Source organism: Mirounga leonina, unplaced genomic scaffold (assembly GCF_011800145.1).
Source record: "Mirounga leonina isolate KUSES-001 unplaced genomic scaffold, KU_Mleo_1.0 Mir_101609, whole genome shotgun sequence".
Lineage (NCBI taxonomy): Eukaryota > Metazoa > Chordata > Mammalia > Carnivora > Phocidae > Mirounga > Mirounga leonina.
This window is the reverse complement of record NW_023270164.1, coordinates 10,725,937-10,746,226: the sequence shown is the minus strand read 5'-3', so window position 1 is coordinate 10,746,226 and position 20,290 is coordinate 10,725,937. Positions and strand designations below refer to the sequence as shown.

The 20,290-nt window shown below is 41.5% G+C and overlaps 1 protein-coding gene and 1 long non-coding RNA gene across 9 annotated transcripts in view; one reads left to right on the top strand and one right to left on the bottom strand.

The window, feature by feature from the left end:
• The window catches only part of ZNF674 (zinc finger protein 674), a 29,792-nt gene extending 22,705 nt beyond the window's left edge, over positions 1 to 7,087 (top strand). For all 8 annotated transcript variants that reach the window (XM_035003609.1, XM_035003601.1, XM_035003587.1 and 5 more), the window contains one exon: positions 5,019 to 7,087. In XM_035003609.1, the coding sequence (XP_034859500.1) occupies positions 5,019 to 6,511 (1,493 nt within the window). In that variant the 3' untranslated portion in view covers positions 6,512 to 7,087. The remainder of the gene's footprint in view (positions 1 to 5,018) is intronic.
• Positions 7,088 to 17,490: 10,403 nt separating this feature from the next.
• LOC118009507 lies at positions 17,491 to 20,069 on the bottom strand. Its single transcript, XR_004678953.1, has 2 exons — positions 19,190 to 20,069; positions 17,491 to 17,749 (listed from the first exon to the last, which is right to left on the bottom strand). It is a non-coding gene; the product is annotated as an uncharacterized LOC118009507 (long non-coding RNA).
• Between the last annotated feature and the right edge of the window lie 221 nt (positions 20,070 to 20,290).

Here is a 20,290-nt window from a genome sequence, read left to right as displayed (position 1 = left end):
CTTTAATACTCCATATCCAGCTGTCTAGAGTGACTCTGAATGCTTCCAGAACTATCAAGGGTTCCATCAGTGTTCTTCCCCTGAGTTTGTCTGGAGCCATCTGACCCTCTCCCTTCTGGGTGGATTATCCTCATTCCTGCTCGTGCCTCTGCCATCCTCACATCCTTCACCATTACTCAGGGGATTCCCGCTACTTTCTGCATTGTTGGAGTCCCCATTTGCTTTATGCCATGACTTCTTCCATATTTCATTGCAGCACATTCTTCCAGTACCTAACTAAGAAAGAATGTAGGTCCATGGGAGGTAAATTTTTTGAGATTTTTTTAAATATCTACACGTGTTTGTTATCCTTGTCCTAGATGGAGACTTGAGCTTGGGGTAGAGTTCTAGGATGGACATTTCTTTCCCTTAGACTTTTGAAGGCATTGCGCCATTGTCTTCTGATTTTCAGTTCCTTTTGAGAACTCTGAATCTATTCTGATTATTGATACCTGGTATCAATTTTTTTCTTCTGTCTGTAAGCTTAACCCCCTCCTCCCCTTTATCTCATGCTGTCTGACTTTTCTCCGTGTGCCCTGATGTGGGATCATTTTCACCCGTATTGCTGCGCCCTGGGGTAGGAGATAAATCCCCACAGGGATGGTTGCTCCGTTCTCGTGCAGAGCCAAGATGCTGCAGAGCTGGACGGCTACATTTCAAGTCAAGTGGCCAGCACGGTGTTTTAAAAAGCCCTTTTCACTTTGTGGAACGTTCCAAGTTGACCCAGTAGAAATAGGCGCCTCAGGCCAAAAAATCATCAGCCTCTAATGGTCAGGCATCTAGGCTCCCAGAAGAGAACAGGCGTTCAGTGCCCCAGGCCGGCAAAATAGTCTTATCAACATAGGGAACGTTCCGAAAGCTGAATTCCCAGACTTGAGCCAGGCGCGTGGCTTGCTGTGTTAGCACTTGCCTGCCTACTACCTTTACTGGTGCTCTTTATTTCTTCGTGTGGGTTTGAGTTCCCATATTGTGTCCTTTCTTTCTTAGAGCGGAGCTCCAAGTTAGGTCAACAAGTGAGGATGGGGCTTTTGATGGAGGCCCCAAACACGTCAGCCCCTCAGGCTGCTGGGAGGCTGCCAGTTTTCACTGCTTATGGGCCAGAGTTGGGGAGCCGGTGGCTTGGGGTAGGGGGAGAAGAGGTGAGTAGCACCAAGTGAAACACTACAGATTTGGCTGTTCTCACTGGTTCTTCTTGAGTAAATGCTTCTTGATCCCTTGTATGCCTTTGGTTGATTTCCAAAGTCTTGAAAGGATAGATATTGATAATTTTGCCAGTATTTTCATTGCTTTCGTGGGGGAGATTTACTGAGATCCTCACTGTCTTTCCAGAAGTCCTGCCTTAGGGCATTTCTCTTAAAACTACAGAAAAGTACAGAAAATCATCATTGTAACTAATACCTGGGTACTTACCTCCCAGAAGTAGCAAATGTCAATATTTTGATACTTGCTGGTGGTGTTTTCTTTAATAAAAGAAATAGAGGTTTACAAATAAAGGTCAAGGCCTCTTTTCCTTTCCTGAGGCCTGTTCCTCTCATTCACTCCCCAGGCAAACAGTATCATGAATTTGGTGACTATCCTTCTAATCGATGTTTTTATACTTGCAGTACATAGATTTGTATCTGTAATCATATAGTGTTCCTTTTGTAAATTTACCAGATTACTGGGCTTGAACTGTAAGGTTTTTTCTAAAACTTTCTTTCTGTATTCATTGTTGCCCTTTGAGCTTCACCTCTGCTGATACATTACATTTAGTTCATTCATTTTAACTCTGGTATAGCATTCTAGCATCTGAGTATTGCAGTCCATCGATCCTTACTTCCATTACTGGGAAATTTCATTGTTTATATTTATTGCCATTCTTGTACATGTATCCTGGCCCACACTTGCAGAATTTTCTCTGTGGTGAAACTACAAGTGTAATACATAGTAAGGTATGTACATTTTTAACATTACTGGATGTTGTTTACCTTTCTTCTCTCCCATCCATAGAATCAGTTTGCCTTGTATATTTAAGAATTCTGCATCTGTTTGGGGCGCCTGGCTGACCCAGTCAGTGGAGCATGTGACTCTTGATCTCAGGGTTGTAGGTTTGAGCCCCGTGTTACAAATAAAATCTTTAAAAAAAAGAGTTCTGCCTCTACTTAAGTGAAATTGCTTTGTAATATTCTCATATTCTGTTCTTATTTGCTTTTGGCATCAAGATCATTCAGTTTTATATAACATAAGCATTGTTTTACCACCTGTGTTTTGGTTGTTAAGTACCAGGTACATCTCTTCCCATAATTTTATTTTCAACATTTCTCTCTCATTTTGCTCTAATTATCTTTGGAAAACATAAAGCTGATTTTGAAAAATACAATTTAATATGATTGACCTTTGGGGCACCTGGGTGGCTCAGTTGGTTAAGCGACTGCCTTCGGCTCAGGTCATGATCCCAGGGTCCTGGGATCGAGTCCCGCATCGGGCTCCCTGCTCTGCGGGGAGCCTGCTTCTCCCTCTCCCACTCCCCCTGCTTGTGTTCCCTCTCTCACTGTGTCTCTCTCTGTCAAATAAATAAATAAATAAATAAATAAATAAATAAATAAAAATATGATTGACCTTTAACTAATGGGGTTAATATATATTTATTGTGCTATTACTATGTTAGTATTTCTTCTTTTCTTGTATTGTCTATATATCCTGCTTTTTCTTTACCTTTTTTTTTTTAAAGACTTTATTTTAGAGAGAGCAAGAGAGCGAGCAGGGGTAGGGGCAGAGGGAGAGGGAGAGAATCTCAAGCAGACTCCATGCTGAGTGCGGAGCCCTATACGGGGCTCCACATGACCCGAGCCAAAATTAGGAGTCAGATACCCAACCTACTGAGCCACCCAGGTGCCCCTCTTTACCTCTTTCTTCCTGCCCTTATTGCATTTTTACACCCCTCCCCCTGACTTTTTCCCTTTGGTTATTTTCCTCCTGAAATATTCAGATATCAAGCATTATTGTTAGCCAGGCTTTGTGTGTGATAAATTTCTTGCCTTTTCTTGTCCAAAACCACTTTTATATGTCACCTTTCTTTGTGATAATTTATCTGGGGATAGAGTTCTAAGATAACATCAAGCTTCTCTCAGGACTACGAATACACTGGTTAATCTTTTGGCTTCTTTTATTGCTGATGAAGTCTGATGTTGATCTAATTGTTTCTTTGTAGGTGATTTAAAAAATTTCTCTATGGTAGCTTTCCATACTTAACTTTCTGACTTAAAAGTCTTGTGGTTCCCCTAAACTATGTCCAGGTTCAGTTTCGCTTTTATTTACCACACTCAGGACTCTGGACATTCGGTGGTAGGATGTGTACCTTTCTTCCATCTAGAAAACTATCAGTCATTGTCTCTTCAAATACTGCCTAGCTCAGGGGTCCCTAAGACCACTACCATATTTAGAGATTTTCGAGAAGGACTCATGGGACTCTACATAGAGTTGTATCTATAGCTACGATTTATTAAAGCAGGGTAGTAAGGATAGTCTACTAGATCACAAGGGGAAAAGACACTAGCAGAGTCTGGACGAATCCATGTACAGGATTCCTTATGCTCTCGGGTCACACAGGGCACACTTCTCCCAACAGAGAAAATGCAACAACATGTGTGCCCAGGGAAGCCCCTTGGAAACTCAGTACCCTCGGTGGCTCTGCCTAGCACATACCAAAATTCCAGACTCACAGAAGGAAAGGAAATGTTCAGCATAAATCACATTGTTTGTACAAGCAGCCTTATCAGTTAGGGAATAGTGGAGACATTCCTGCACTCCAAATTCCCAGATGTCAGCCAGGGCCCAACCTTGCAGGCTAGCCTTTCTAAGTATGGCAGTCTCAGGGCTGCTCTATGAATCCTTTTCTTGGCATATTGCCCCTGTCCCTTTCTCTCTATTCTTTCCATTTGGATTTTCTATTAAACCTATGGTGGAACTTACATTTTTCTCTTTGTCTTACCCTATTTCCATTTTGTTAGCTCTTTATGTTACATTCTGGGTGACTTCCTAAGGTCTGTCATCTGATTCATTAAATCTGTCTTTATCTGTGACTAGTCTGCTGTTCAACCTATTTAGAGTTTTAATAATATCTATATTTTCTATTTATATGTTTCTTTTTTCAAATGTTCCCTTTTTTACCCCATAATATAGCTCTTACTCTCTTTCTTTGAATATTTGAAATTTTAAAGTCTAGATTTTTCTGTTAGCTGCAGTTCTAGGAATGGGGTATCTTTAAATGTATCTGCTGATTAACTCTCAAGATGGTTCATTTCCTTGTGAGGTTTAAATTATTTTACTGTGAACTCTTCAGTGAGAATTGGTTTTCCATAGAAGTTCTGTGAGTCCTAAGCTGTAAAAACATAAGAATATATCTTTTAGCGTTTGCCACTCCTAGGAACCTACGAATAACAGGACCAATTTTTATGTTAATTTTTCAGCTTGTGGGCTCTTTACTAAAACTATGATATTTTCAGATTGAGTTACATTACTAGGCCTTTGCTTTCTTATATATTATATCTTTCTTTCCAGTTTCCTTGACCAGTGGGGAGTCTTTTTAGCTCCCCACTAACAAACATGGAAGCCCCTTGTGATTCCAGCTGTAAGTGGGAATTACATACCAGTTTCCTGAACATTTTTGCCCTGTGGTCTGGATTTCACTGCAAATCCTCAAACTTCAGTTTCTGTTCACCCCATCACTTTAAATTTCCACTTCACTTTTGACACCTAATACATTTCTTGGTTTTGAGCTTGACTATGTATTAAATTACTTTTGTTAAATATGGGCCAGCATTTCTTTGTGTTTACAGTCAGAGGAGGTGGTGTTAGTGAGGCATGGAGGGAGCCCATCCACATCAGCTCAAGTCCTACTGATAGGAGTTCACAGCAAGATGTTTATGAACTAATATTATCCCATAACATTATAGTAGAAATGTTTACAAGTTTGATGAGTTCTTTGCAATTTTTTATAGAATTCTGGCAAGTTGATGACCAGATAGACAACCACAAGGAAAGCCAAAACCAACTTCTGTGGCAAACTGCATTAGTAGACAAGGAAACACAGAAGGATCAAAGCGGCCAAGAATTCACAAGCTTCAGAAAAATCATTTATCCAAACACAGACTTTGTTTCTATAAGACAAAGACTCCCTAAATATTATTCCTGGGGAAGGTGTTCAAAACATAATTTAAACTTTCTTTGTCAAAATAGAAGCTATGTAAGAAAGAAAGATGATGAATGTCACGCACATTGGAAATTATGCTTCCATTCTAATCTCAATAATGCTCAACCTGCAGAGAAATTTTTTGAGCCCAATCAACGTGGAAGAGCCCTCCACCAGAAGCAAGCACTTAATAAAACTCAAAGAATTCAAACTAGGGAGAAACTCTATGAGTGTTCTGAATGTGGGAAAGTGTTCATCCAGAAAGCAAACCTTGTAGTACATCAGAGAACTCACACAGGAGAGAAGCCTTATGAATGCTTTGAATGTACAAAAGCCTTCAGCCAGAAGTCAACCCTCATTGCTCACCAGAGAACTCACACAGGGGAGAAGCCCTATGAATGCAGCGAATGTGGAAAAACCTTTATCCAGAAGTCAACTCTGATTAAACACAAGCGAACTCACACAGCAGAGAAACCATTTGTATGTGGTGAATGTGCAAAAGCCTTTAAGAGTTCATATCACCTTATTAGACATGAGAAAACACACATTAGGCAAGCATTTTATGAAGGAGTCCACTTTGGTAAGTCCAGCCTTATGCATCAAAGGACTCATAACGGTGAGAAACCTGAGTGTAATAAACATGGGAAACCCTTTGATGAGAAAGCCAACCCCATTAAACACCAGAGATCTCACACAAAAGAGAAACTTTATGAGTGCAGTAAATGTGGGAAAAGCTTCAGGGGAAAGTCACACCTCTCTGTTCATCAGAGAATTCATACAGGGGAGAAGCCTTATGAATGCAGCATATGTGGGAAGACTTTCAGTGGGAAATCACACCTCTCTGTCCATCATAGAACTCATACAGGAGAGAAGCCTTATGAATGCAGAAGATGTGGAAAAGCGTTTGGTGAAAAGTCAACCCTTATTGTACATCACAGAACTCACACAGGAGAGAAACCCTATAAATGCAATGAGTGTGGGAAAGCCTTCAGCGAGAAGTCACCACTGATAAAACATCAGAGAATTCATACAGGGGAAAGGCCCTATGAATGCAGTAACTGTGGGAAAGCATTCAGTAGGAAGTCAACTCTCATTAAACATCAGAGAATCCACACAGGGGAAAAACCCTACAAATGCAGTGAATGTGGGAAAGCCTTTAGTGTGAAATCCACTCTCATTGTACATCACAGAACTCATACGGGAGAAAAACCCTATGAATGCAGGGACTGTGGAAAAGCCTTCAGTGGGAAGTCGACTCTCATTAAACATCAGAGAAGTCATACAGGAGATAAAACCTATTAAGATACTTGAGAGTGAGAGAATGTCACTATTCGTTATACCTCATTATGTATCACTTCATCCTGGGGAGTAACCTTATAAATGTCAAGAATGTCAGAAAGTCTTCAGGTATTATTTAATGTTCCTTTAATATAATAAATGGTACAAAAGCATAATTCCAGAAGCATGTAATAAATGTGATCAGTTTTTTACCCAGAATTCTTACCCACGAGTGGAAAATTGTACATCAGAGAATTTGGGGAAATGTTTGTGGTAATCTGTTAAGTGAAAAAACGGATTATAAAACAATATACCATATGGTTCATTGTAAAAAAAAAATAGGAAGGATAGGCACCATTGTATCAGTGATTCTGGGTGGTAGAAAAATGGCAACTTTATGATGAGTAAAATTGTATGCACATATATATTTGTGTTATATTTATATCTATTTTAGGTGTGTGTATGTAGGTAGGTAGAACAAAAAGCTAGGAAGGAAATATACCAAATTATTAAGCAAATTATCATTTGGGTGTTGGGAAATTGATTTTTAAATGTTTTGAGCATAGTCTCCAGAAACTATCAATAAATTGTTTAAAGTAATCCTGTGTATATTTGATTCTGTCTTCCCATCCATTTTCCTTTTCAGCTTTGTCTTTGGTTTTGAGAATGTATTTTGCATGTTGAGAATGGGTATCCTGTGATTTTAATATCTGTATATGATTTTTTTATAAAAATAAAAATACCTCAGGGGGTGCCTGGGTGGCTCAGTCAGTTAAGCATCTGCCTTCGGCTCAGGTCATGATCCCAGGGTCCTGGGATCGAGTCCCACATTGGGCTCCCTGCTCTGCGGCAAGCCTGCTTCTCCCTCTCCCACTCCCCCTGCTTGTGTTCCCTCTCTCGCTGTGTCTTCTTTCTGTCAAATAAATAAAATCTTTAAAAAATATAAATAAAAATAAATAAAAATACCTCCATAGCTCACCAAATCCTGTGACATAAGTTATTAGCTAACAGATTTTTACAAATGAGATGTAGTGAATGGTCAAAGATAACCACAAGTGACGAGATGAAACTGACTTCTGACACCAAATACAAAGCTCATTTCACTGTGGTATCTGTGAATGCTACTTGCTCACATTACTTCCTTCTCTTCTTGTCCTATTATCAGCACTTGTATCGGGCACATCCCAGGTGACCCCAATGAATTGTGCCCTATATAAGCCTCTCCCCTTGAGTTTGGGTAGAACTGAGACTTGCTTCTAGACAACAGATTATGGTAAAAATGATGTGATGTCGCTCCTGTGAGTATGTCATATAAACTCCATCTTAGCAGACTGGAAAGAAACTTTCCTTGCTGGTCTGATGAGGTAAGCAGCCATGTGGAGGAAGCGCATGGGCCAAAGAACTGCAGCTGGCTTCTAGGACCTGTGGGAACCCTGAGCTAAGACAGTAGGACTGGAGTGGCAAAGCCTTGGAGACAAGAGAAGTGAAGAAAAATAAGCCCAATAGAGCTTTTTCCCACAAGGAGCTGGTCGGTAAATGGTGTAAGATAAATTCAGAGATGCACAACAGCCAAGTGCCTGAGGTACCAAGGAGCGCTTTCAGCAGAACCATGTACCAAGGTGATCAAACTTGGACTTCAGATCCCACCAGTGATGAAGGGCCCTGGTAAATGCCCCAAGACTCTCAGTTGGAATCTCTGAAGGACTTCAGGAATTAGGAGGAAGTAAATATAAACCAGAAAACCAGATCTTTAAAAGATTGATACCTCAGCTTGCATGAGCTCACTAACTGAATTAAGGTAATTTATATAACTGCCTGTCAGGAACTAGATAGAGCTCATCTAGAGTTTATACAATTTCTCACGCACTGTGGTATTCGACTGAAAATTGCCAAGCACACCCAGAGTCAAGTTAAGAAAAAAGTGGACAGCAGAAAGCAGACCCACAAGTAATTCAGGCATAGGAAACACAAGTCATGGTCTTTATTTTTTTAAAGATTTGATTTATTTGACAGCACAAGCAGGGGGAGCGGCAGGCAGAGGGAGAGGGAGAAGCAGGCCCTCCACTGAGCAGGGAGCCTGATGCAGGACTCTGGGATTATGACCCGAGCCAAAGGCAGACGTCCAACCGACTGAGCCACCCAGGCGCCCCAAGTCATGGTCTTTAAAATAACTGAATAATATGAACAAGAAAATATAAAATGAAATTCTTAGGGAAATGCAAATTATTTCCAATAATTATTTACTTTTTTGCCTACTGCTTTATTTTCCTGGAGTTTCTAATTGCCCCCCCCCTTTTTTTCATTTTTCCAGGGTCACAAACATACCGTCCAATCTATGGAGGTTTTTTCTCTGGTATTAGAATTCAGGGTATTTATTTATTTTTTTTTAAGATTTTATTTATTTTTTTGACAGAGAGAGACACAGCGAGAGCAGGAATACAAGCAGGGGAAGTGGGAGAGGAGAAGCAGGCTTCCCACGGAGCAGGGAGCCCGACGCGGGGCTCAATCCCAGGACTCCGGGATCATGACCTGAGCCGAAGGCAGACGCTTAACGACTGAGCCACCCAGGCGCCCAGGGTAGTTATTACCTGAGGGGGATGGCTGAGAAAGGGCAGAGGGAGGAGCCTCAATGCAAGCTAGAAACTTTTCTCCAAAGAATAGTTCCTGCAGATGGTGTTGCTATACTCCCAAATCCTCATGGACTCTACTGTGACTCTCATACAGGGACCTTCCAGAGGCTCCATCCATCATTTCTACATGCCATAGCCTCTTCAAGCACCATATGATATGCTAGGTCATATAGCCCAAGAGACAGTGCACATAGTAGACCAGACCTATTTCAAAGTACATTCTTGCTCTGGGCCATACTAAAAATCAGCATTTTGTGTTATTCAGTAAATGGTCTGGAGCAGTGTGACAGAATGGGGTTTATGGTGTCTAACAGGGTCCAGCAGTGGTTCCTCAAAAGGAGTATCCTCGGGGCGCCTGGGTGGCTCAGTCGTTTAGTGTCTGCCTTCAGCTCAGGTTATGGTCCCAGGGTCCTGGGATCGAGCCCTGCGTCAGGCTCCCTGCTGGGCGGGAAGGCTGCTTCTCCCTCTCCCACTCCCCCTGCTTGTGCTCCCTCTCTCGCTGTGTCTCTCTTTGTCAAATAAATAAATAAAATCTTAAAAAAAAAAAAAAGGAGTATCCTCTCTTGCAGGTGCCACGGCCTCCCTCCAAAGTCTCAGGGACCTGAGTCTCACACTGCAACTTTTCCCACCACTGACACCCTTGACACCATAGGGTCAGCCAGATCATGGGTCCAAGCAATAAGCCTGCTTGTGCTACAGCCTGGACTTGCTACGGTCTTTCCTGCCTTAGGCCCCCCTCAAAGCTGGCAGCCTTCTGTCACCCGGTACGTGGGCCAGAGAAGTACTTCTAGGTATGGAATACATTCCCTCCAGATTCCAAAGAGGCCTGTATTTCTCTTTTGTGAAGTTAAACTTTGTGTGTTTGAGCTTGTGGTAGTTTAAACCCATTATCCCATTATTCTAACTGGTTTTTGCAAGGGTCACAATGATGAATTAAACAGAGATATGATTAAGGACCACTAGATCCCCTGCATCCTTTAAGCCTTTACTAGTGGCACTGATCTCCATCATCCCCTAGGGTGCAATATTTGTTTCAGTTTACCATCTTGGTTGGTGGGGGAAGGAAAAAGCAAGAGCTTTCCATTTTGTTTTCCCCACTATGAAGGATCTTACTATACAGGCCAAGGACCCAACATGGACATTAATCCAACAGCTAAGACTGGGAAATGACCACTGGGCATGTCTGCAGATGCAGGGGGCCACTGTGAGTTGGACTTAAGCTAGGACTCAGCCCCCACACTAATAGGAGGGCCATGATGATGCTTTGAGTGTCTGGGTATTCATGTGAACTCAGAAAGCTATGTCCAGCAGTCCTAAAAACATCTGGGAATTCCCCCTTTTCTCAGTGTATAGTGACCCAAATAAATGGCCATAGGTTCGGGGGTGGGGGGACTAAGATGAGCAATATATACCTGCTACAGTGCTCTAGGGTCCTCCTTTGAGGGACGTGTGCACCTCTCCAATTGGTTCCAGGTCTGAAATTTGGCTCAGATCTGGGAACTGAGCAAGGGACCCTTACTTTTTAATGAAGCAATTGCCCTCGGACTCCTGCTCTTTGAATTTTGCCCTTTTCCGATCATAATGTTAACAGCATTCCTACTGACTGCCCAACAGTTTTACTTCTAGGGATGCCAGGCTTATCAGCAGAGTCAATACAGATGAGGAAAACTTAATGAGCTTGAGGGATAGTATTTAGGCTTTGCCATTTAATATGATGTTGGCTGTGGGTTTTTGTAGATGTCTTTTTAAAGATTTTATTTTTAAGTAATCTCTACACCCAGCATGGGGCTGGAACCCACAACCCCAAGATCAAGAGTCACATGCTCCACTGACTGATCCAGCCAGGGACCTCTGTAAATGTCTTTTAATAGTTTGGGGAAGTTCCTTTCTACTTCTAGTTTACTGAGGTTTGTTTGTTTTTTTTTTTTTTTATCATGACTGTATATTAATTTTATCATGTTATTTTCCTGTAACCATTGAGATGATGTTTTCCCTTTATTAATGTATTCAGTTAACATTGAATTCTGAATGTTAAACTTGTGTTCATTTTCATGTATTCTTGGATTTCAGCTGCTAATATTTTAAGGGTTTTTGTATCAGTCTTCATGAGGGTTATTAGTCTGTACTTATCTTTTCCTGTAATTTCTTGGTCCAATTCTGGTGTCAGGGTAATGCTTGTGTGAAAAATTCACCGGGAATTATTTCTTCCTAATTTTCCTCAAGAGTTTGTATAGGACTGATACTATATCACTGTAAAGGTCTTGGAGGACAGTCTTCATGAGACCAACCTCACTTCTGACGCTAGTTGAAAGTTCAGGGGTTCCCAGGGTCACTGAGTACCGAAGTTCAATAATTATATAGAAGGACTCACAGAATTCACTAAAAGTTGTTACACTTATGATTATGGTTTGGCATATCTGAAGGATACAGACTAATACCAGCCCAGGGAAGAGATACATAGGGCAAAGTCCAGGGAAGTACCAAACGTGGAGCTTCCAGTTCTGTCCCTGTGGAGTCCTGGACAGTGTTACTTTCCTGGCATTGATGTCTAGCAATAGGCACAGAGTACTGCCATCCAGGGAAACTCACCTGAGCCTTGGTGTCCAGAGCTTTATTGGGGCTCTGTCACATGAGCATAGTTCACTGCCCACATGGCCAATCAGTCTCCAGGCCCTCAGGAGGTTGAGCTGATACATGACCCAAAGGCCACACCCTAAAATATGTTGTTGGTGTGGCTCAAAGCTCCTACCCTAAATCATGGTGTTACTATCTGCCTGGCCCAAGGCACCCAAACAAATAAAAGCACGCCTATGGGGCCTAACAATCCAAGAGCTTAGAGATTACCTCCCAGGAGGCAAGGGCATAGACCAGACCTTTCTTTGGGCAAGGTTCAATTCTTTACTGTACGATCATCCTTAAGTGTAGCTAAGATTCACCACTGAGATTATCTGGGCCCTGAAGTTTTCCTAGTAGGAAGATTTAAACTTACAAAGCCAAATTTTTTGATAGAGGGCTATTCAGATTTCCTATTTCTTTTTGGGACAAATTTGATACTTTATGTCTTCCAGATAACTTGTTCATTTCTTATAAATTGTCTAACTTATTGACACAATTGTTCACATTTCATGTTATTTTCTTATACATTTAATAGGTCTCTAAGATGTACTTCTTTCATTTATTATATTGGTAATTCTATCTTTTCCCCTTTTTTGTCAGCCATCTGGCTAGAAGTTTATTAAGCTTACTGCATCGGGATGCCTGGGTGGCTCAGTCAGTTAAGTGTCTGCCTTCAACTCAGGTCGTGATCCCAGGGTCCTGGGATCAAGTCCTGCATCAGTCTCCTTGCTCAGCGGGGAGTCTGCTTCTCCCTCTGCCTGCCGCTCCCCTTGATTGTACTCTCACGTGCTAACAAATAAATACAATCTAAAAAAAATTTACTGCATCATTTCCAACATGTTTATCTTCCATTTCTTACATAGTCATGTTCCCTTTCAATCCTCAAGTATATTTATATTTCAACAGGTGTTATATATATATTTTTAAAGATTTTATTTATTTATTTGACAGAGACAGAGATAGCGAGAGCAGGAACACAAGCAGCAGGAGTGGGAGAGGGAGAAGCAGGCTTCCCCCTGAGGAGGGAGCCCGATGTGGGACTAGATCCCAAGACCCTGGGATCATGACCTGAGCCAAAGGCAGATGCCCAACAACTGAGCCACCCAGGCGCCCCTCAACAGGTGTTTTAAAGTCTACCATATTTATCCTTTTTTGGTCTGTTTCCATTATCTGATTATTTTTCTTGGCTATGAATCACATTTTCCTATATCTTCACATCTTCATATTTGATCGGATGCTGGACATAGTAAATTTACACCACTGAACGCTAGATTTTGTTATATTCCTTTAAAGGATGCTGGACTTCATTTTGGCAAGCAGTTAAGATACTTGAAGATCAAATTAATTCTTTCAAGGCTTGTTTTCAGCTTTGTTATGGTAGGTTTATGGTACCCTTTACTCTAGGGCTAATTATCCCCACTACTAAGACTTGCCCCCACCTCCCCATGTCTCCACTGATTGCTTAGGGTGTTTAACCAGAATTCTCCACTCTGATCTGCCAGAACTCACATATTCCAGTCCCGTGTGGCCTGGGAACCCCTCAGCTTATTAGTTTCCCAGTTGTTCTTTTCCTGGCCTTGTGGAGTTTCACTCTCTCTCTATATATACACAGCTTAGTATCCAGTTAAAAACTGATGGGGACTTCCTATTCCTTTTTTTTTTAACAGGAGAAAATGCAATTTAATAGGCATTAGTATGGGGAATCCACACAGACAGAAAATTCCAAAGACGATGAGGCAACAAGAAGCTTCTATGAGCTAAGGAAAAAGGTAGGGGCCTGAGGACACAAAGGGAAGAAAACTCATTAGCAAGAAGGTGAAAGGAGAGGTTTGGAAAAACAAGATTGTTCTATTATGCAGATGAGCTCCTTTGGTAAAGGGGGCCTCTGTTAATACTTCTTTTCCTGCAGACTCTTCTCTCCAGTGTAAATTTAGGCAGTTATGGGGGAGGCAGAGCACCTTTCCTGCATCTGCTGGGTTTTTATTACTTTTAACTTGAAACAATCTTTATGCCAAAGTGGCACATTTTGCGGTGTCTCATCCTGTACCCCTTTAGTTCCCCCATCCGGAACTTCCCGGGAGGTTCCCCATATTAAAAGTTGTGCTGGTAAAAAGCTGGTCTCATTGAGGCAGGCTTAGTCCTGACAATAGGTTCATTTAGTTAAACTCATTTTAAGAGATGATAATGCAGATGTGTTTTCAAAGTTGGGCCTCTGGTTCAGGAAATCAGGTATTCAACAAGAGGCATTTCTATGGAAACAAAAGAAAAACAATGGTTAATGATTAGGTCATAAGTCAGCCGTTGAGTCCTGAGGATAGCTGGTGGAGATTTCTAGCTGTCAAGTTGAAACTTCCTCAGATACAGGGAGAGTAGCAGTGGCAGCCGGACAGATTTCTCTGGTTTGCAGTTCACATGTCTCGATATTGCTCCATGTCCCACACAGCAGCATGCACGAAGATCGCCACACACGAGTGGTTGTGGTGATTTCTCTTAAGTTTACATCCAGTTCATGTAGTTTGCAAGGCTTCAGGAAAAAGGGCAGCTTTCGTTCTCAAATGAGACCAACTCAAAGGTGGGAGAAAAATAAAAAATGTTACTTGGAGAGTTGCAGTCAGGCACTAGAAGAAATCAGGATCTAGTCCAGTTTATAATAAACAGTATTAGGGGGCACCTGGGTGGCTCAGTAGGTTAAGCAACCAACTCTTGATTTCAGCTCAGGTCATGATCTCGAGATCGAGCCCCTCATCAGGCCCCGCGCTCAGTACAGTCTTGTCCTTCTCCCTCCGCTGCTCTCTCTCAAATAAATAAATAAATAAATAAATAAATAAATAAATAAATAAGTAAATAAAAATCTTTTTAAAAAACTTAGAATCTAATATTTACTCGGTTATGTTATTGAAACATTTTTTTTCTCTATAATCACCCTCAGTTTTACCAGAGATAGCCAAATTCACATTTGTTTGTAAACAAGTCTAGTTTTAACAACTTGGCCTAATAAGTATTTACGGAAGCTCGGCAGGAATACTGATTGGCCATGTAGGTTCTTTTAAATCTGCTTTGATGGAATTTTTCATAAGGAATTTCTAGATTGAACTTTAAATAGTGAGGCCAGAAGCCAAGCCAAAACGTGCACCAAATGCTTGCCAGACCTCGCCTGCAACACCTATAGATTTGGGCGAATTCCTCTCTCTTCGAGGAGGGGGCCTCCCTACTTCTGTTGCTCTTTCTTGTCAGTAACTCTGTCCTCTGTACTACTGTGCCCTGAAACTTCTAGTTGCCTCAGCCTTCCTGAGCACTCATCTCTTTCTCCTCAACTCCATGAACCACCAAACTCTTCTTGGGATCCCCTCCCTACATCATATTTTGCTACTGTCTCCCAGCAGGAAGCCAAGGCCATCAAAGGGCCTTTGTCCTCAATGGTCTTTTCGTTCTCAGCTTTACAATCCCGCATGGCCTTTGCTCACTGTATGAAAACTGTGAGCCTCGTATAGTGTATCTACGATAGCTAGTTGTTTACGGTAGGTAGGGAAGTTTGGTCCTGGTTACTCCATCACGATTGGAAATGGAATGGTGTGATTTTATTACTCTTGCTTGGGATTCTTAGAGCTTCTGGACTCCATGGCTTGATCGCTTTCATTGACTTTTGTAAATTTAACCACTGTTTCATAAATATTCCTGCTCTAGTTATATGTGCTTTACCTTTTGGCTGTTTCCCAAATGCCTCTCACAATTTGCTTGCAGTTGTTTGCCCTTTTTCCCTCTCTTTGGGACAAGTCTATGGTCCTCAAAGGCACTAATCCTGTCTTCTGCTGTGTCTAATCTGCTGTTAAACCCATACACAATGACTTCTTGGTTACTGTGGTTTTTTTTTCAGTTGTAGCATACATGTTTTATCCATTTTTAAAGATGACAACAATTTAAATCCTCTTTCACCCATTTTGTCTTTTCCTTTATTTCTGTTATATTAATGGTTAAAGTACTTTTTGCTGAGTCCAATATCAAACTCATTTGGATTTTCTGTGTTAGTTCTCTATTGCTGCTGAAACAAATTACCACAAATGGTGGCTTAGAACAGCACCCATTTATCAATTCATAGTTCTGTAGGTCAGAAATCCTGGTGGGCTTAGCTACTTTCTGTCTCAGAAAGTGGGAATCAAGGTATAGGCTGGGCTGGGATCAAGGTATAGGCTGGGTACAGGCTGTGGGGAAGGACCTACTTCTAAGTTCATTCAGGTTGTTGGCCAAATTCAGGTCCTTATGGCTGCTGGACTGAGGCCCTCATTTTCTGGCCGGCTGTCAGTCAGGGGCCACTCTCAGATCCTAGACGATGCTCGAAGATCCTTCCCCATGTCAACAACAGAGAATCTCTCGTGTTGAACCCCTTCCATAGCTTCAAATCTCTGACTTCCTCTTTGGCCACCCAGCTGGAGGAACTGCCTTTAAAAAGCTCCTATGAAAAGATGAGGCCCACTCAGATCATGTCCTTTTGGCCAAAGAATGTAACATAACCAAAGAAATGGTATCTCATCATATTCATAGATTTTACCCACAAAGGGTGTGGGGGGGTAGATTATAAAAGAGAGTCCATGGGGGTCATTCTTAGAAGCGTGCCTACTACAGTTGTTCATTTTGTTTTAACAACCACATCTTTCTGCCTGTTCTCATGTCTAGTAATCTGTATCAGACACTGTATATTAAAAAACTGTGTAGTTTGCCTTTTCCTCTATTCAGCAGATCAAGTCTGGGACTGAGCACCTCAAACCAATCAGGGTTGTATTGCAGTGTTAAGATAACCTAGCTCTCTTTGGCTGTTCCTCAGGCTATCCCTTCTGCACTTTTGTTTGAGAGCCTGTTGGGTCTCTGTCTCCCCAGACCAGAGACTGCTTGAGATTTAGTTTCCCCCTTCATAGATACTGAGCTGAGCTCTTGCAGGCCTTTGGTTCAACCTGGACTGTTTCCAAAGCATGTGACACCGCACAAGGGCTCACTTTGCCTTTCTGGCCCAGCCCACTAACCCCCCTACACCATCACAAACTCAGCAAACATCCTATGGACAAAACTAGTCATGCTCCTGGAGCTCTTTTCATTTCTAAGTCAGCCCTATATAACCTCTAAAAGCTCTTCTAGATCTCTTTCCCCTTGTAAAGTCTGGCAGCCTGGGCCAAGCCCATCCTCAGCTCACACCCAGAATCAGCAAATACCTCCAGATAATGGACAGCAATTGTCTGGTCACCTAGAAAAGGCACTTTACTCTCTAGAATTTTAATTCATCTAGTCCTCATTGTTTCCACAGCTCTGCAACAGCTCCCAAATATTTTTTTTTCCATTTATCCCGTTCCCCCCCACCTAGTTGTTGCATGATTGCTGGCCTGGCAAGACCAACTACAATGTCCATGGAAATGCAAGTCTGCTTATTACTTTCTATTAAACATTTAAATCCAAGACAAAAGTGAGACAGTAGTAAGTAACCACATACGATATTCCCACCTTTCTTCCACTGGGTGAGGTCTGGAAGGATGAAGGGCCTTGTGGAAGAGCACACAAATGGGCTTCACAAAGGAGCCACGGACTGTGACTCAGAGTAAGTGGCTAATGCTTGCTATATGGCTTACTAGCTCTGTGTCTTAAACACACTCCTTATGATTGTTTCCTCAAGCTGTGAAACATCAGGATACGTGTTTGCTTGGGGGGCGTGGGACTGTCATTATCCTTGCTTATGAGTGTTACTGAGAAGCAGAAAAATCCATTAATGTACTATTTTTATGAAACAAAAAAGCCTTTACTTATGTAAAGAAAGTTTAAATTATGTTTTGAACACCTTCCCCGTGAGTAATATTTAGAGAGTCCTTGCCGTAGAGAAACAAAGTCTGAGCCTGGATAAGTGATTTTTCTGAAGGTTGTGAATTCTTGGCCACTTCGATCCTCTGTGCTTCCTTGTCTACTAACGCAGCTTGCCACAGAGGCTGGTCTTGGCTTTCCTTGTGGTTGTCTATCCGGTCTCCAACTTGCCTGAATTCTAGGGAAACAAATGCAATGAATCATCATTTCTGCTATATATCGTGTTATGGGATAACAGTAATTGATAAAAGCCCTGCTGAGAACCCCTGTCACTGGGACTTGGGCTGATGCGGATGGGCTCTCCCTGTGCTCCACCACCGCCACCTCCTCCAACTGCAAATACAGAGAAATGCTGGCTGATATTTAACAAAAATAATTAACACTCAGTCAAGCTGAAGATCAATGAAGAACATGATGTGACAAAAATGAAGAGGAGATTTAAAGTTGGGGTGAACAGAAACTGATGCTGTATGGCTCTGCAGTTGGGGGTTAAGGCTCTAACTCATGAGCGGAGTAGATTCTAGGTCACAGGACACAAATGTGCAAAGAACTAGAACTGAGCTACCTCCTAAAAGCTGGAAGTCATAAAGGACATTGCAGCTTTAAAAATGGGAACTAGAAAGAGGTCACCCCCTGGGTGATGAAAACAGAAGAATCGGGAGTTATTTACAACAAATTAGAACTCTAGTCCTGTACCACAGGTAGGCATGCATGCCAAATGGACAACTGAAGTAGAATACAAAACCTAGGAGTTGAAAAATCCCCCTAAACAATTGGTCCTGCATTAGTGAAACCACTGGGCCCCACTTAAAGGAGTTCACAGTAGGGGCGCCTGGGTGGCTCAGTCGGTTAAGTGTCAGACTCGATCTCGGCTCAGGTCATGATCTCAGGGTCATGAGACTGAGCCCTGCGTTGGGCTCTATGCCAAGCATGGAGCCTGCTTCAGATTCTCCCTCTCCCTCTGCCCCTTCCCCCCCTGCTTGTGCATGTGCTCTCTCTAAAGTAAATAAATGAATGAATAAATGAAATAAATAAATAAATAAAAGGAGCTCACAGTAAAAAAATTAAAAACCTTAAAAGGAAATGAGCCATGAGTTGAAACTTCAGTCCACAGAAAAACTTGCACGTGGAAATGACAGCTTCATAGCGGCTTTATTCACAATGTCCCAAACTGGAAGCAGCCTAGAAGCCCTTCAGTAGCTGAAAGGATGAATGAACTGGTACATCCATACAAGGAATATTGCTCGGCAATAAAAAGAAATGAGCTACCAAGCTACAGAAAGACATTGAGAAACCTTAAATGCATATGGCTAATGGAAAGAATGGTTAAACTGTGGCAGATCCATTTAGTGAATACTACTCAGTGACAAAAAGGAAGAAACTACTAATACAAAAACTAGATGAATCTCCAGAGAATTATGCTAAGTGAAAAGAATCAATCCCATAAGACTACATACTATATGACTTCATTTGTATAATATTCTGGAAAGGACAAAATTATAAAAATGGAGAACAAATCAGTACTTGCCAAGGTTTAAGGAAGGGTAAGGGCAGGGGTGGGAAGAAATGGATATGGCTATAAAATTCCTTATGGTGATGGAAATGTTCTGTATCTTACCTGCATTCATGTCAATATCCTGGTTCTATTTTGTATTATAGTTTTGCAAGATGTCACCACTGGGGGATACTGCAAAAGGGTACAGGAAATCTCTGTATTATTTCCTTATCAGTGCATGTGAATCTAGTTATCTCAAAATAGAAGTCTAACTTAAAAAAATAACCAAATATTCCAAGGAGAGGAAAGGGGAAGCAAGACAGTAACATCAAAAAAGAGAGGACAAAAAGAAAAGTAATAAAATTACAGAGTTAAATCCAACAATATACATAATCACATGATATATAAGACTAAGAAAAAACACAATCATATTAATTAATCCATAAAAGCATTTGCAACATTCAATACCCAGTCATGATAAAAACTCTCACAAAACCAGGATTAGAAGGAAATATCCTCAACCTCTACCAGGCATCTATGAAAAACCCTACAAGGTAAATTATACCTAATGGTGAAAGAATGAATGCTTCTGGCCTAAGATCAGGAACAAGGCAAGGATGTTGCTCTCCCTATACATAGCCAACATTATACTGAAGGTCTTAGCCAGTACAATAAGGCAAGAAAAAGAAATAAAAGTATCCAGATTGGAAAGGAAGAAATAAAATAGTCTTTTACACAACTACAGGATTGTTCATGTAGACAATGCCAAATTATCGTCAAAAAAGCTACTAGCACTGATATGTGAGCTGAGGAAGGTCCCAGGATACAAAGTCAATATAGGAAAATCAATAAAACTTCTATAAACTAGCAATGACCAATGGAAAAATGAAATGCAAAAAAATGAACACACACAACACAAACCCCACGATTCATGTTGTAAGAATACACAACAGGAATAACTTAAAATATGTGTTAAGACCTGTCCATTCAAAACTATAAAATATTACTGGGGCACCTGGGTGGCTCAGTTGTTAAGCGTCTGCCTTCGGCTCGGGTTGTGGTCCCAGGATCCTGGGATCGAGCCCCATGTCCAGCTCCCTGCTCTGCAGGAAGCCTGCTTCTCCCTCTCCCACTCCCCCTGCTTGTGTTCCCTCTCTCGCTGTCTCTCTCTCTGTCAAATAAATAAATAAAATCTTTAAGGAAAAAAAAAAAAAAGAAACTGAC